Source organism: Zophobas morio, unplaced genomic scaffold (genome assembly GCF_036711695.1).
Source record: "Zophobas morio isolate AGI-343-1 ecotype UQ-CSIRO unplaced genomic scaffold, CSIRO_AGI_Zmor_V1 ptg000058l, whole genome shotgun sequence".
NCBI lineage: Eukaryota > Metazoa > Arthropoda > Insecta > Coleoptera > Tenebrionidae > Zophobas > Zophobas morio.
In genome coordinates this window covers 3234330-3251569 of record NW_026972163.1, presented here as the reverse complement: position 1 = coordinate 3251569, position 17240 = coordinate 3234330, and the positions used below count along the sequence as shown (strand labels likewise).

Genomic DNA, 17240 nt, shown 5'->3' with positions numbered 1-17240 from the left:
TAACAAGGACAGTACTTCCAAGTTTTAGGAAAACTGGACAAATGTTTTGCATATTTTAGATAGAATTTGTTTGCGCAAATTTTTCGATGATACAAATTTTTTGGGAAGGCATAAACGAATAAGGCTTGAGTAACAATTTGCCATACTTACGATAACCTTAAATCGTTTGAAAGATTTCAGCAGTCGATTTTGCAATTTCAAAGTTAAACTGTAAAATCTTGTTATAAAATTTTGATTTTTTTTCCAAAAATCTAGATATTGAGGAGATAAATTTAACACGAATTCATAAACCGCAAATGCAGGAGTACATTTGTTATCGCACAATTGCGAGATGATATCATCGGATTGGTGGTGGGGAAGAAAGAGATAGACACCAGACGCCAGACGACAGACGGCACAGAGACAGATGGAATTTAGAGATCATTTTGGTAAACTAGTAGTCCTGAAACATGGAGAACTGATGAAGTTGGAAATATGACTGGGTCGGTAAATTAAAATACTTTCCTTTGAATCGATAAGTCAAAATCGGTAGGTTGTTGCCATATAACTATAAAAATTAAATGTTATTGACAAATCGCGTAACAACAAATGTCGTAGTGGTTGAATCTGTAAAATACAAACAAAAAAAGAAATGAGTGGCTCGCATGTGAGCGCAATTTTTTATAGCCACAAATTCAATTTGTCAAATATTAAAACTATTACGTTGGCTCCATATCATTGTAGCATTATTTGACTTATTGATATTGATTCTTGCCTAGTTTATTGTAAGGGTACATATCTACCAAAAATTAATTATCAAATTCATATACAATGGCAGAATTTAAAGTGGGATAGTAAAATTATTAACTACAAAATAAACTGCCGTTGTAATTAGAAGAAAGGTGTACTGTTCTAAAATGAAATAAGTTACAAAGATTATACCACCACAGCTAAACAACGTCCAAATTTATCGTTCGAATCTAAAACCCATTCAGTGGAATGTAAAATAATGCACAATATGAATTCATTATAATGGCTCTTTACAAAGGCAAGGCAAAACGCGCTGCTAAAGCTGGTTGGTAATATAGGGACCAATGCCCTCCTGGTGGACAATAGCTGAACTGAAATAGGTAGTGCTTGCATTAAAATGCAGCCTTAGAAAGGCAGAGAAAAATGCATCTTCAAAAACATAAATAGAATGCCTCGCTAAGTCAAGGTACGACATTATAGTTATTATATAGTTAATATTCTATAAAATAATCTATATTATAGCGCAACACTTTCAAATAGGAAATAATTCTAACAAGTAGATACGAACGTATTAATATTTTATTTTTTTTTGCAGTATCTCGAAAACCAGACAATTTAGCCCATTTGTTTATAGGAACTTTTTGTTTTAGAATTAAATTTTATTTCTGAAAATGACTTTGTTTTATTTTTGTCCATCTAGGTTTGACAAATCGACCACTGTGCGCCGGCCTGAAGAACATTCGAAAACGTGGCGTGGATTTTATATGCGCATGCGCTACATACTCTAAAGTTGGTAGTTTATACTCGTAGATTTCCATTTCCGTTCCGCGTTCCGCGCTAGTCGATGTCGAGATGTCGTTAAGTGTTAGTTGTTCCTTTCCTGATTCACAGCCAATACACAGTCTTCAAAGTTTCCACGTGTATTTGTAATTAATTATTATTGTTAGTTAGTTATATCTATTATTTAAATACGTAAAACATTTAAAACTTAATCTATCGTACTCAAGTTAGTGTGTTCTAACAACCAAAGAACCCACAAGTCATCTTCTGCCATTTGTGTTCATGTTGCATGATGGAAAACTATCCCAATTTGACGAATGGTAGGTAGATACCTATTAAAACATTAAAATAAGATTTAATGGTTTATTCTTATTATCTAGAGGCCCTACCATCGATTCTGGCATGTGCTTACTATAGGCAAGCCGATATTGTTGCGTCTGCTAGAAGAGCATTAGTACGAGTTTGCTCCAGAGGCTTTGTCGTAGAGGATGTTAAGCCGCTACCGTCAAAAAGTAAGCCATACTGCAGATGGAACGCGGAGTTCCGAATGTTGAACCACCAATTATTACCACAACCAGGAGAGGAACTGAAAATGTTATCAAAACAACTCATGAAGTATAAACCAATGAATTCAAAATTTGTAAGCAGACATCCAGTAAGTGCCTACGGGATTGCGATTATTTATGCTTGTGACCCGTGCCCATGTCAATCAGGTCAGGATTTTGATGACGCCACATTACCACCTAAAATGTGGCCAACTGAAATAAAAAGGTAAACACTGATTTTATGTTATGCTCAATATTTGCATTGTTTTATTTTTAGAAATGACGGGGATCTGAATATCTGCTGGTTATTTCAAGAGCAGTACTTAACTAGATAATTATTTTGTTTCTTAATTTATCACGTCAATTTCTTTGAGAACTGTCAAATTTTGACATTTCACGTGATTTCGCATAAAAATTACCCTAATGCTATTTCGAGCGATAATAATAAAATTTAAATAAATGCTATCGGAATTAATCTTTTTGGACGTTTCATAGTTTAATGTAAATCCTTTAATTTTGCAAACAACTTTACCTGTATTAGTTTTATAACAATAACTTTTTGGACCTGTTGATACCCAGTCAACAATCCATACGTCCTTGCCTAATTCATCGGTCCAATCTCCCAATAGACATCCTGTTTTTACAGTGTTTTTACCATTATCTATATATACAATGCTATCTGTATCATAATATATTACACTTTCTCCTAATATGTCTAACATTTCGTACAATCTTAGTCTAGCATTTGCGGTTGTAAAAGCCGCTATGAATATATTGGTATTGAAATCATTTTCTACATAGCAACCTTTATACTTGTAATCAATTTGTAACATATTTTCGTTTAATTCATTGATATGTATATTATCAAGTCTGTCGTCTAATAAAATCTCATAAAATCTCTTAATATCTGTAACATACTCTGTTGCCCCCATATTTTGTCTTTGACCAAATTTACCCCATAAGGAATTTAAGCAGATTTTTGCAACAGATCTCTTTCCAGGATTATTTTCTATTTTACCCAATTCAATACCTAGAATTTCTTTTACGGCTTTTCTATATTCTTCTTCTGATTCAAAATCATTTCTCCATTCACTTGTCTCTAACTTTATTTTCATAAATGCTTTTACATATCCTTTAAACAAATAACTCGATTTTTGTTCAAAATGCCAAACTTCATCAATAGTTATTATTTTGTATCCTTTTTCAATTGCTTTTTTTACTTCGTTTGTACACCAGGTTCCTCTGACAATTCTTTGAGATTCCGTATGAGTACACTTATCTTTTTGATTATTTAATTTTGCACACAATTGACATAATGAAAATGTTAGTTTTTCACCGCCAGATTTCCTTTTATTTTTAACAGGTAAAACAGGGTGATACAAACCTCTTGGTGGTAAAATTGCACATTTTATTAAACCATACCATTTTGAATTATACGTAGGAGGTTTGAATATTTTAGTAGGATGTCCAACTGGATAATCATCATAACATTGTACTGTTGGATATAAACTACAAATATCTATATATTTCATTTTCTTTCCATTAACTTTTAGTTTTGTAGCATTAGTTCTTCCTCCGAAGAACGCATTTCTAGGATTAAGTTCTTCAATTTCTTTATATTTGCTTTTAATTTGTTTCATTTCTTCTTTATATTTTTTAGATTTAATCCAATTGCATTCCCACATTTCTATTAAATTATAGCCAGCTTTTTTTATTTGCTCGCTTCTTTCTATTGTTTGTTCATTAAGATCTTCCATAGTTGTTTTATTCTTATTATTAATAAAATTTGAACTATAACATTTTGTACAACCATGCCAAAAACAACCGTGATATTGATAGACTGTATTAGTTTTTTGATCAAAGCCATCAACTTTTGATCCACATATTCTCACTTCACCATCGTTTAATGCATGTTTTATATTTGGATTATGAAAACTATTTAACCAAGAAATTAATTGTTGAGAATATTGATCGTTTTTTAGATTATCAACAACTGCAATTGTATCTTTCTTAATATATTTGGATCTATATATAGCCATACAAACACCTGCAATTGTAATGTATCTAAAAGGATCTATGTTAGCTATTTCTAGAAATTGTTTTCTTAATTCAAGACATCCTCTTCTTAATATATCCACATCAGAATTACAATAATCATAAAGTTCATTTTTAAAATCAAATAAATAATTTTCTTTTCTTTTTTGTTTATGCCATTCTAAAAACTCTTGCCTATCTTTTATTTTCATAGAATTAACACCATAGTATTTTGTATTTTGTATTTTTCCAATATAGTTCTGATTTTCTGTTGTATTGAAAAAATGTGGAAAATAACCTTTTTTAAGTTCGTTTAGACCGAATGTTTTGGGGAAGTTTTTTAAAGGTCCTTGAACAAAATTACTACTATCAATAATTCTTAAATTAATTGATTTTATTTCCATTAACATTATTTTAAATCCATTATATATGCAGAAAGGTTTAATACCGTTTTCAACGCAATATTTTAGAATAAAGTAAGAATCATAACCTTTTCCATAATGTGCAATAGCTGTGTATCCTTTATGATCTCTAGAAACTAACCAGTTACAGAAATCTTTGTTAGTCTTAAAAGAATCAACATTACCGTAAAAATCGTGAGCTATAACTAAATTAGGTACGTGTTTGCCCGTTTCTTGCATCGCCTCATAATCAAAGAATAAATATTTTTGTGTGTAAGCGCATTTAGTTGTATTAAATAAAGATCCGCAATTAAGACATTGATAACCGTTTTCGTTCTTCGTCTTCGACTCTGGGCTGGCCCTGCCAGTCTTTCTTGGTACTTTAACACAATTTTCACATTCTTTACATTGATAAATGTGATATTTTACTCTTTTGTTTGTTTTATCAGGAAAAGTTACTGTACAACCTTTTCTATCACAATTTTTACAACCTTTTACTTTGTATTCTTTACCACCGTCTTCGGCTTTGCCTCTGGGCTGGCCCTGCCAGTCTTTTATTTTTGCTTGACAGATTCCACCTTTTTGCCACTTCCATTGCATATAACATTTATGTTTACGTATTTCAACCTCTTTATAACAATTTCTACATTTTTCCCAGTCACATTTGTGTTCTTTACTACCCTCTTCTATCATTTTATTACCTCTTTCAATAATTTTATTACATTTTTGGACCATTTTCGGTTTTGTACAAATTAATCTATTTCCTTCTTCAATCATTTTTTTACCTTCGTCAATCATTTTATCACCTCTTTTGAGTATTTTATTACACTTTAAGCATTTATGCAATCTTTCACAAACTTCAGAATGATTTTCTAAACATTTTTGATTAAAACAGTATCTATTGCATTTTTCGCAATATATTCTTTTAGCAGAGTCTTCTTTGTGATTAGATTCGAAACACATTATGCATATTTTATCCTTTGTTTTGCATTTATGTTTATCTTTGTTTTGATATGGTTTATCACATTTTTGACAATAATAAGATTGACCATAGAAAGCTGTCATACTACCAATTGTATCAAAATGATTTCCATTTTTATATAAATATATTTTTATATCTTTTTCAGGCCCCGAATATATTATGGAATTAAAGCATTCCGCTGCTACGACTTTTATTTGAATATTTAATACTTTTTCTATATTTGCAATATCATGTAAGGTAAAATACTCTTCATTATATTCTCCAAGCTGATTACATAGCTCTTAAGCTAAAGTTGTTTGTAAATATATTTTAATTCATTATCATTATATTCCTTACCGAGTATAATGTTTGTATGATAAGTTAATCCAACAATAACGGCTCTTGGACAACATAATCTATCTTTATTTTTTATTTGTGTTATACTTTTCTTTGTTTTTGAGTCTTCTGCTATATTTAACAATCTTTTCGCATTAGTGGCACCTCTAGGCATATTAACGTTCTTGATAATCCGGTGGAAATAGGTGTCCAAAGATGGGTGTGGTTAAGTACTATATTTAATAAGTCTCCTTGTTTAAATTTTGTTTTCTCTTTTACTGTTTTAATCATATCATTCAATCCTTCTCTAATGATACTAATATTTTTCATAATTATGTCAGAAACATCGGACTCTAACGATTCTTCTTCATCTTTCAATAATATAATTTTATAGTAAACTTTATGTGTATTCCATTTTTTGCTGTATTCAGCTTTTGTTTCTATTATTTTAAATTTAGGTTTTTTTGAAAACTCTGTAAAATAATCATCTTCGATTGCAAAAGGTTCCTCACCAATTTTTTGTAATAATTCTGCTTTCTTCATTTTTGAGTAACCTTTGATATTCTTTTCTTTGGCAAGTTTTCTTAGTTCTTTCAACGTTTTATTTTGAGTCGATTTCTCTAATATTTCCTTCAATATTTCTTCTAAACTTGGCAATTCAATTTCATTAAGAGATGTGTTTAAATTATCATTGTTTACATTATCTGAAATTTGATTCAATAGATCTATTTTTTTACTATTTCTCTTTATGTTTAAGTTTAGTATGCTAGCAATTGATTTTAATTTTTTAATACTAATCCTGCTTAGTTTGTTATGCCAATTACAATTAATTTTACAAGATCTGATTTAGTTTTTGAGTTATATTTTGAGTAGTTCTTTAAACCTTGCCTTCTTGCAATGGTTTTTAATTTTTTCAAATTTAGTTTATTTAGTACAATTTCATTATCTGATGTTGGTGTTAAAAAATATTTATTCATCAATGCTGCTCCGCTGACCAAAGGTGAACTCGAGGACGGAATATCTTTATTATTCATTTGTTCAATTATCTCACCCACTTTTTTTAAATCCCCTTTAGTAAGTTTTACAATTTCCTCAAGACTCATTTTAAGAAGTTCATCTTTCTGTATCTCCATTTATTAGAGAAAAAATTATTCAAAAACATTTATGAATCGAGTTATCCCTTTAAGCCGTTGATATATTTTTCTAATTTTTCATGCCATATATTTTTGAAATGTCTTTTTTTATATCGTGTCGGTACATCCATAAAACATATATTACAAGAACATTTATCATTTTGTCTTTTTTTACAGTCATAACACATGTATCCAATTCCATATTTCTGATTTTTATTTTTGACAAAATTTGAATGAGATTTTATTGTTTTACAAATGGAACATTTTCTTAATAATGACTCATTATTCGTAGATGTTTATTCATGATCAATCTGACAGTTTTTATTCTCCATTTATTAGAAAGATATTATTTCATAATAAATGACTCATAATACTAAAAGGGAACAGTCAGCTAAACAAAAGATAAACATAATAATTAAAAAAGATTACACATTAACAGAGTCTAGTATTCCGTCAGTGAAGAATTTAAATAATATGCGATCAAGACAATTAGCATTAAATTTTTTAGCACAAAAAGGAGACCCTACTTCTAAAAATATTACCTTAAAAGAGTTTGCTAAACAGAATAAAATTGGTGAAAATACAATTAGGAATCAAATAAAATTTCTCACTGGTGAAACATTAATTAAACATAACAAAAAATCAAACAATATAGAACAATATAACAAAAAACAGAAACAAATTAAATCTAAACACAAATCAAACACATCCCAATCAGATTACAAAGCGTCCCTGAAAGCTGGCAGTACAAAAGAGGCTGAAGAAGAATTTGATAAAAATTTTAATAAGACTATAAATTCCCTATGTAATAAATAATGGCACTAATTGATGTTGCAGACAAAAATCAGGTAAAAATTATTCAAAATAGAATAAAAAAAGACTGCATTGAGTTTAATAATTTATCTATTGGCAATAAAGTGAAAGCATCTAATCAACTGTATATGGGAAACAGAATTTTAAAAGAATTAGGAAATGCTGCAGTTGAAACAATAGAAAAGATGGATGAAGAAATCGAGCATAAAGATAACAAAATTAATGTATTGGAACAAGAATTAAAAGATGTAAATAGTTATGATGAAGAAAAAATAAACGCATTACTGAATAAACATCCTGTTATTAGGTATAACAATAAAGAACGAGCAAAAAGACGTTTAGCAAACACTCTTTCTCTAGTTAATAAATGAATACAGCGAATTTATTAATCAAGGCAAACTTAAAGATTGTTGAATTAAAAAAAGAAAAGAAAAAAATTATATTTATTTTTTTTGTATTATTTCAATAATTCTTATAATAATGTTAGTTGCATTTCTGCTTCGTATATACCCTCTTTAATTTTTTCACCATTAAGATCAGAAACAAAATAAATCCAAACATTATATACACGTTTTTCTACAACTGTAAATATTTCTTCTGTCCAATTTGTTTTTAATTTGTTACGATATACGTCAACCATATTAGATAATCTAATTCTATCGCCAACTTCAAATTTTGGTTTTTTATTTGTTAATGTAATTATATATACGATTTCTAATAATTTTCTTTCATTTCCTTTATTTACATCTTTTGGTTTCATTTTAATAGTAGTATGATAAGAATTGTTATAAAATTTTATAATTTTTGGAAGTGGTGAAATCCAATCAAAACTGTCATATAATATTGGCTTGAATTTATTTCCTAAAGTACGGTTGAATCTCTCAACAAAGAAAGCTTTATTTTTTGTTCCTGTACTGTAAAGATTGATATTGTATTTATTTAAAACGATCCTCATATCTTTATTATAAAACTCTTTTCCTTTATCAGCATGTAAATTTTTTGGTGGATTGTGTTTATCTTTAATCGCTTGTTGCATGATTTTTACAAATGCATTAGCTACTTTTAATCCTGATTTAGTTTTTAAAGGTTCTACCCATGCAAATTTAGAAAAGGTGTCTTCAGCAACTAGAATATAGATAAATCCCTTGCTAATCTTTTTAAATTTATTAAAATCATTCGTCTTCGCCTTTGGCTCTTTTGTTCTTAAAGCATAACTTGGATCTTCTGATTTTCCTTTTGGTCTGTAAAAAACATAAATATCCATTTGCCAAGTATCATCAAGACCTTTGTGTTGGAATACTCGTGTTTCATAGTTTTTCCTAGCAGGTTTGAATAATTCAATAATTAAAATATCTTCAGGTGATTTTGAAAAATTATTTTTCACTGATTGACAATTTCTGCAAGTTGATATTCTTCTCCAGCGTTTATATTTTACAATAAATTCTCTTCGACCATGAGCGCTTCGCGCAAATTCTGGTTCTCCAGTGGATTTAGTTTTCGTTTTGCATATTTTACAATAATCCATTTATTTGATTCTAATTCATGAGCGTCCCTGAAAGGGTCTACGGCTCCTCAGGCCGACTTTTTTATATGTACTTCTTTTTTACCGCATGCAAGACATACTGATGAGTAATAATTCTTACCCTTTTTATCTTCTTTAATAACTATATTTTTGTTACCTGTGTTTGTTTTACATTTAACACAATAAGTATTCATTTATAAATATGAAAATTATAAAGAGTTTAAAAATGTTTTCAAAAGTTCTTTCCGAGGTTCTTTCATTTCTTCATAAGGTAATTTTGTTAATAATATAATAGCAATTTTTCGTAAAATTTCAACTTCTTCATATTCTGTCAGAGTAAGTTCAATTTCTTCACCATTTACTATACAACAGACAGTAGAGATACCATTTTCATTTAAATTGATTACTATATTGTTTTTCACTTATATATATTTTATTTTGTAAATAATTCAGGCGAAGCCTTCATGAGCGTCCACACAGTGGACTAGTGCGTAGCATGCGAAGCGATTGTGCGTAGGTCAAAGGCGTTATACAGAAAACTTGACTAACATAAAAGAAAATTGGAGTACTTAATAGATAAGGTTTATTATGGTTATAACCACCGAGATTCGCTTCGCTCATGAGGGCTTCGCCCGAATTTTCATCCGTGTTTACTTTTTCTTTTTTTATCATAAAAGATAGAAGATCAGATTCTTTAACAATAAAGGGTTTAGAAACATCTATTGTTCCTTTATTATTACTGATATTCAAATCTTTCAAATTAGCCGTTGAGTAGAATTTTACAACTTCCACATCCATTGGCAATCTAATAAATCCTTCACCATCAAAATAAATGAAAAGCGAAGTAATAGCCATTTGTCCTTCATGTTCTTTAATAAAACGAATTTTTCCTACAAACTGTAAAAAAGAATAATGTCCATAATTGGTTAAGGTATCATCTAGTTGCCCTTTATTAACAACATCATACTTATCAATTGCATTAGCTGTTTTAACTAATCTTCTATTACCAATATCAATATATCCTCTTGTAGCGGTTAGATTCAATGAATCTTTTGTAATCATATTACTGAGTTCAGGTTTAACAATTTTTAAAACGCTTTCTGAATCATCTTTTTTTATCATATTATCCATCTCTGGTTTAACAATTTTTAAAACGCTTTCTGAATCATCTTTTTTAATCATATTTTCTAATTCGGGTTTAACAATTTTTAAAATACTTTGAGAATCATCTTTTGTAATCATATTTTCTAATTCGGGTTTAACAATTTTTAAAACGCTTTCTGAATCATCTTTTGTAATTAAGTTATTATGGACTTTGTCCACTTGTAACCGAAACGAATCAAGTCGCAGACCTAAATATTGTAAATTGACAGCATCACCTTGATTTTCAGGTTGCTTTATATTAACTAATTTGTGTCCTGAAATATCATAATCACCATTTTCTGTTAGATTAAATCCTATACCAGGTGGCCCTCTTGTTGATTTACCTCCTTTTTTTCTATTTTTTCTAAGAACGTATTCAGGTGAAGCCTTCATGATCGGAGCGTATTCAGATGTCATTTATGGGCGTAAAATTCTTCCTATATTTCATTTCAGGAGTTTTAAAATCAACAGTTAAGCAATCAAAACTTTTGATGTTATTTTCATAATATTCCCTAAGTTTCTTATCCAATCCCTTTTCTCTAAATATTAAACTTATATCATTACCGTCACAGGAAGGAAATATTGAAATATAATTACATTGTAAACGAATTGATTTTGGTACTCTATACCAATCCTGTGTTATATAAATCATTGAAGCATTCATTTTTCTTCCGCGTATAGCTAAATCTATCAGTTTCTTTTGATCTTTTGCCGTTACGAAATCATCAACAACAATCAAATTTTGTTTATCTCTATCTAGTTCGTCTACATCAACAATGTCTTCTATATCTGATGAAAAGTACGATTGTCCACGAATTTTTTCATCATCAAATACATTTTGTAATAATTGATAATACGGTTCTTCTAAATCTTTTGCATACAAATAAAAAGTATCAAAAAATAGATATTTTAAAAGATTGACAATAGTATTTGTTTTACCAGAACCACTTCGTCCTATAATTATTAATATAAAAGGCCATTTTGGCGCTAATTCATTAATGTTATAATATTCATTTTCATCTGCTTTAATAAAATGAATAGGCAAAGAATCCATTTATTTATTTAACACCAATTATGCTAAACAGCGTTAGCGCAAAAGTTAAAGCGTCGCGCTCTGAACATGTGCACACGCTTTCGCAGCGTGTTCGAATCCCGATTAAATAAGACACCGGTGCGAAATTCTCGTAAAGTGCTCATGACCGAAGGGAATTACAGCGAAACGTTTTTTTAAAATAAAATTCGGGCGAAGCCCTCATGAGCGAAGCGAATTTCAAAACGAATCAATAAATTCAAAACGTATCCAAAAATTCAAAAAAATTTTGAAGGACCTTATGATTAGTAGCAGACAGGTTTCTATAAATCGTTGATGCAAATAATTCAAGATGGCGCTGGTGTTTACTAACTTACATAGATATATTAGAGTAGATACAGCCATCGGCCTAGTCGAATGAACAAGACGTACCTTTTATATCTTCCTTCTAATATATCTATGCTAACTTATATTGACAATTCGCCAAATCGAGATATAGTGTCGCTCCCTAGCGGAGATAATGTGAACCATTGACAGATAGATAGAGAAGGTAAACAACTATAGCGCTATAAGCAGGATTTCGTTATTTTTGTGTTTGCCAGTGATTTTGCAACAGATAAAATCAAAACCTTCATAGCTCAATTTATAAAATGTCGTCTACTTCTGGTGAACGTGTTACAAATTTTCTTCAAGAAATTCATCAATCTTCAGATAATAATGAAATTGATCTTCAAATTATGCGAATAAAACTAAGAATAAGTAAATTACAAGATAACAAAATAAAGTATCTGAAAAAACGTACAAGACAATTAATTGAAAAAATAAGATTAGCTGAACAGCAAATAGACAACATGTACAAAGACATACAATATTTAGAAAGTATTAAAGTCCAAAACAATTCAATAACCAACGAAGAGTCCCTGGCGCAAGATTAAATTCTTCGTAAACTCGAAAAATAAAGTTGGTATGGATTGATAAAAAGGGGTGAAAGATTAAATTCTTTGTAAACCTAAAAAAACTTTTTGATCAGTCCAAGGTTCGAATCCATATCCGGGAATATTTTTTTCACTAAATATAAATGACTAACACTGATAGTAAAATGTCCACAAAGCCTGGCAAAGTGTCCCCAAAGGGGACTAGTGCTTCGCATGCTGAAATAATTGACGCTATTTTAAAAAATCGTAAAATAATAAAAAACGGGATCCATTTAAAGCAATTTAAAGATCATTTAACAAAGGAAGAAATTAAAAAACTACAGAAGCCTATAACTGACAAACTTGATAATATTACTGAATTAGCTTCGCTCATTCATAATTCGGGCGAAGCGAATTTGGACAAAAACAATGTTTTAGCAATCGAGGAAAATGTATCAAAGAACGGTCCGCAGGCCAAAGGCAAAACCGAAGGCGATGATGTAAGCGTCCCTGAAAGGGACTACGGCTCCGCAGGCGAATCAGATCAATTATTATTATCATTACCGAAATCACCTTCTGTGCATACCGCAATAAGTTCAGCGAAGCCTCACGAAGAATCAAAGATTCTGAGTTTAGATCCGGATAAAGATTTAAATTTTGATGTTATTGAAAAAAAATTTAAATTTGAAAAACCTTCACATTTATTATCGTTAGACAATAGAAATCGAAATGCAAAAATTGATACAACGATACCCGAAATATCAACTAAATTAAAATCATTAAATGCACACATTACAAACGCAAAGAAATCACAAGAGCAAGAAAAAATTGATAATTTACAATATGTGTATTCACAGTTGAAAAAATATAAACGTGCTTTAGAAGATATTCGAAAAATTCCTTTCTATGAAAAACAGCGAATAGGAAGCAGTATTTTTTCAGATCCGAATGAAATGGTAGAACGTCTTGATCTATTAATAGCGTCAAAAAATGCTGGAAATGATTCAATTGAAGTATATAATGAATGCGTAGAAATACTTGATAAATTGTTTAAAATGAAACTTATAAAAAAGTCAGATCACAAAAAGATATTCACGACGCTTGGCATGCTTTTTTAAACTGAATAAATGAGCCTAATACACATCAGATCTAAAGAAAATGATTTTGAAATAAGTTATTCTGAAAATCCTATTAATTTATCCGGATTAAAAGGTGAAATTGCTTTAAAAACAGCAAGTCTCTGGTATAGTTGGGATAACATTACTGAAGAGTATAAAAATAATGAAATAAAATACAGGCGTCCCTAAAGGGACTAGTGCAGCGCATGTCTAAAGACCCTCGTGAGCATAAACAGAATGAAATTAGAAAAGATGGGGTTCGGGTTGAACAGGATTGGAAAATATTAAAATTACCAAATGGCTTGTACGATGAAAATGAATTAAATAATTATATCCAACAATATTTTGGAACCTCTGATTCACCCCCGTTTTATTTTGATGTAAATTATGCAACTAATCGTTTTATGCTAATTATACGCGACATAGATTGTGAAATTGACTTTTCCCACGGAAAGATTCATCAGCTTTTAGGATTTGATAAAAAAATATATAAACAAGGAATAAACTATGCAACAAAAATTGGTAATATCACCAAAGATATTGATCAAATTTTGATTCACTGTTCCTTAATTTCATCTAGTTATCAAAACAATCTTAAAAGTGATGTTATGTACGCTTTTACTCCAAATATTTCACCTAGATCTTTAATTAATATTGAACCAACGCATCCAAAATATTTACCAATTAATCGTACGGATTATATATTTCATATTCGCATTTCTGTTACAAATCAGCTAAATCAATTGATAAATTTTAATGGAGAGTGCTTAAATTTTGTTCTAGATATTCAGTAATTGTCTTCGGCTTCGCCTCTGGGCATGCTACGCACTAGTCCACTGTGTGGACGCTGACACTGCCAGTCTTCGCCTTTGGGGACATCTTACCTGATTCTTTCTTGTAGAATAAATGGTACTTGTCGTTCATAGAAAACAATTATTTCCGAAACAATATGGGTTTGGTCTTAAATATCACAGATATATTAGAGGTGGAAATATTTTTCAATCTATAAAAAAATTTGCTATACCAGCATTAGGCTTCTTATATCGCAATATACTAAAACCTTTTTGGAAAAATAATAAAGAGGATATCATTCAAGGTGTAACTTCAGGGCTTAAAAATATAGCGTCTACATACGTAAAATCACCGCCGTTTTCTACATATAAAGAGGAAATTATAAATCCCATTCTAAACAAAATGAAAGAAAAATCGTTGAATGAACATTTACGAGGTGATGGAATAAAAAAGGGTCTCATGAGCAAACCGAATCGATTGACTAAAAAATTAAAGGATATCATTAAAAATCTGCTGAAGGTTGAGGATTAATTACCGTTTAAGTGAACTTTTTCTAGGTACAGTAGAACCCCGATTATCCGGGTGCGCATTAACCGGGCGATGGAATATCCGTGCCAGTAGATAACCTCGATTATCCGTGCCGAACACGAAATGCAAGCATGCCGACAACTCAGCTAAAATGTGATTTGTAAAACAAAATATTATGTTACCCACCTATAACAGCGTTGTGGTATAAGCATGAAACTGAAATCATAATAGCTACCACAGCGTTTTTTATTAATGAGCTGACTAATTTAACATTTATTTAGTCTGTTTTAAACTTTGTGGTGTAAAAGCGTATATATTCACTCAATATTGAACACTTATATAGTAATTATGGATCAGCCAGGTGCAAGTGGTTCTGCTAAACGAAAGCGTACAGTTCTAACCATTGAACAAAAAATTGAGATTATCAAACAAAATGAGTCAGGTAGATATTCGTCGAATATATAATTAAATCTAAATTTTGAAACAAACGTTTTATCTAGGAGAAAATGTGGCAGCTCTAGCTAGACGATTTGGAATAGGGCGTCAAACAGTTCGCGATATTGTCAAGAACAAAACAAATCTACAGGCTTTTATATTACAAGCATTACACGTTTGAAGAACTGGAACAAGCAATGATTAAATGGTTTCTACAAAAACGAGCCGAAGGTACGCCAATTTCGGGACCAATGTGCTTACGTCAAGCTCAACTATTTCACGAAAAACTGAATCCTGGAGAAAATTTTAAGGCTTCAAATGGATGGCTATATCGATTTAAAAAACGACATGGAATAAGAGAGCTATCCATAGAAGGCGAGGAACTGAGTGCAGACGAGGTAGCTCTAACTGAGTTTTGTTATGAGCTTGAAAATATTATCCTGGAACGTGATTTAAAATTGGATCAAGTATATAATGCCGACGAAACAGGTTTATTTTGGAAAACAATGCCCACTAAAACTTTAGCTCACGAATCTGAAAAATGTGCTTCAGGTTTTAAAACCAATAAAGACAGAGTTACCATACTTTGTTGTGCCAATGCAACTGGACGACATAAACTACGACTGACTGTGATTGGAAAGTCAAAAAATCCACGTGCCTTTAAGAACATTAACAGAAATAATCTACCCGTGGATTACTATAATCAAAAATCGTGTTGGATGACACGAGATATTTTCAGAGAATGGTTTTTTAAAAAATTTATCCCTCAAGTCAGAAAATTTCTTGAAGTTAATAAATTGCCACCAAAAGCTCTGTTACTTCTTGACAACGCGACTGTACATATGGACGAGACAGTATTTAAATCGGAAGATGGAAATATTACTGCAGCGTTCTTTCCTCCAAATGTTACATCTATTGGCCAACCAATGGATCAAGGAGTGATCGAGAACATGAAAAGATACTACAGAAAAAAGATAATGATGGACTTATTACAAGAAGACGCTGACCCAATGACGTTTTGGAAAAATCTAAATATTAAGGACGCGATTTATGGCATTGCTGAGGCTTGGAGTTGTGTAAAAGATGTCACAATAAAGCGAGCATTTTTAAAAATTTTAACATTAGAAGATGTACCAGATATGAACGAAACACAGTAGAGAGTGAAGTTACTACAAATGCCATAGCAAACATTGCCTCCGAAATTTCAACATTGGATGGTGTCGATGCTGAAGTAATTGACAATTGGATTCAGTGCGATTTTCAAGAACAGGGGACTGAAACTATTACTGAAGAAGAAATAATTGCACAATCTGAAAAAAAACTAAGAAGAGTCAGGTGAAGATCACGAAAAAAACAAAGAAGAGTCAGATGAAAATGATGATATCTTTGAAGAACACACTTCCAATAAGATTACAAATCGACAAGCACTGGAAGCTTGTAATACTTTGATTGATTATTTTGAAAAAAAAATTGATGACTTTACCATTTTAAACTTACAAAAAATGAAGTCGTTCATTAGACAGAAACAATTAAAAACTAAAAAACAAACCAAATTGACAGCTTTTTTTGTAAAACATGTTTAATTTAACCGTACATATGTATTTCCCTAAATAAATAAATAATTTTGATTAACCGTTCGTTTCAATTATCCGGCAAACATCTGGTCCCGGTCGGCCCGGATAATCGAGGTTGCACTGTATTTCTCTCTGGGAAAATAATTAAAATTATTTATTTCTTTTTCATTGATTTTATCAGCCTTATATAAATGCAATAACTGTCTATAAAATTTATAAATCAACTTATATTCTTCAATTCTTTCTGATATTTTTAATCTCTTATCTAATATTTCTATAACCCCTGCACCAAGAAATAAACAAACTAGTGGAGGAAGGGCTAACGAAGACAATCCCGATGCACTAAACAATAATTTACTAATAGATAATCCGATTCCAATTTTATAAAAATATATGTAACTTTTTCTGTATACATACAAGCGTTTTTGTAGATATTTTTCCATTTATAACAT

The 17240-nt window shown here is 30.5% G+C and overlaps 1 protein-coding gene across 1 annotated transcript; it reads left to right on the top strand.

Moving 5' to 3' along the window:
• Positions 1–1739: 1739 nt before the first annotated feature.
• Positions 1740–2411, top strand: LOC135143380 (uncharacterized). Its single transcript, XM_064075232.1, has 3 exons — positions 1740–1829; positions 1890–2280; positions 2332–2411. Exons 1-3 carry the CDS (start codon positions 1799–1801, stop codon positions 2387–2389), a joined length of 480 nt encoding a protein of 159 aa, XP_063931302.1. The 5' UTR covers positions 1740–1798; the 3' UTR covers positions 2390–2411.
• Positions 2412–17240: the final 14829 nt, after the last annotated feature.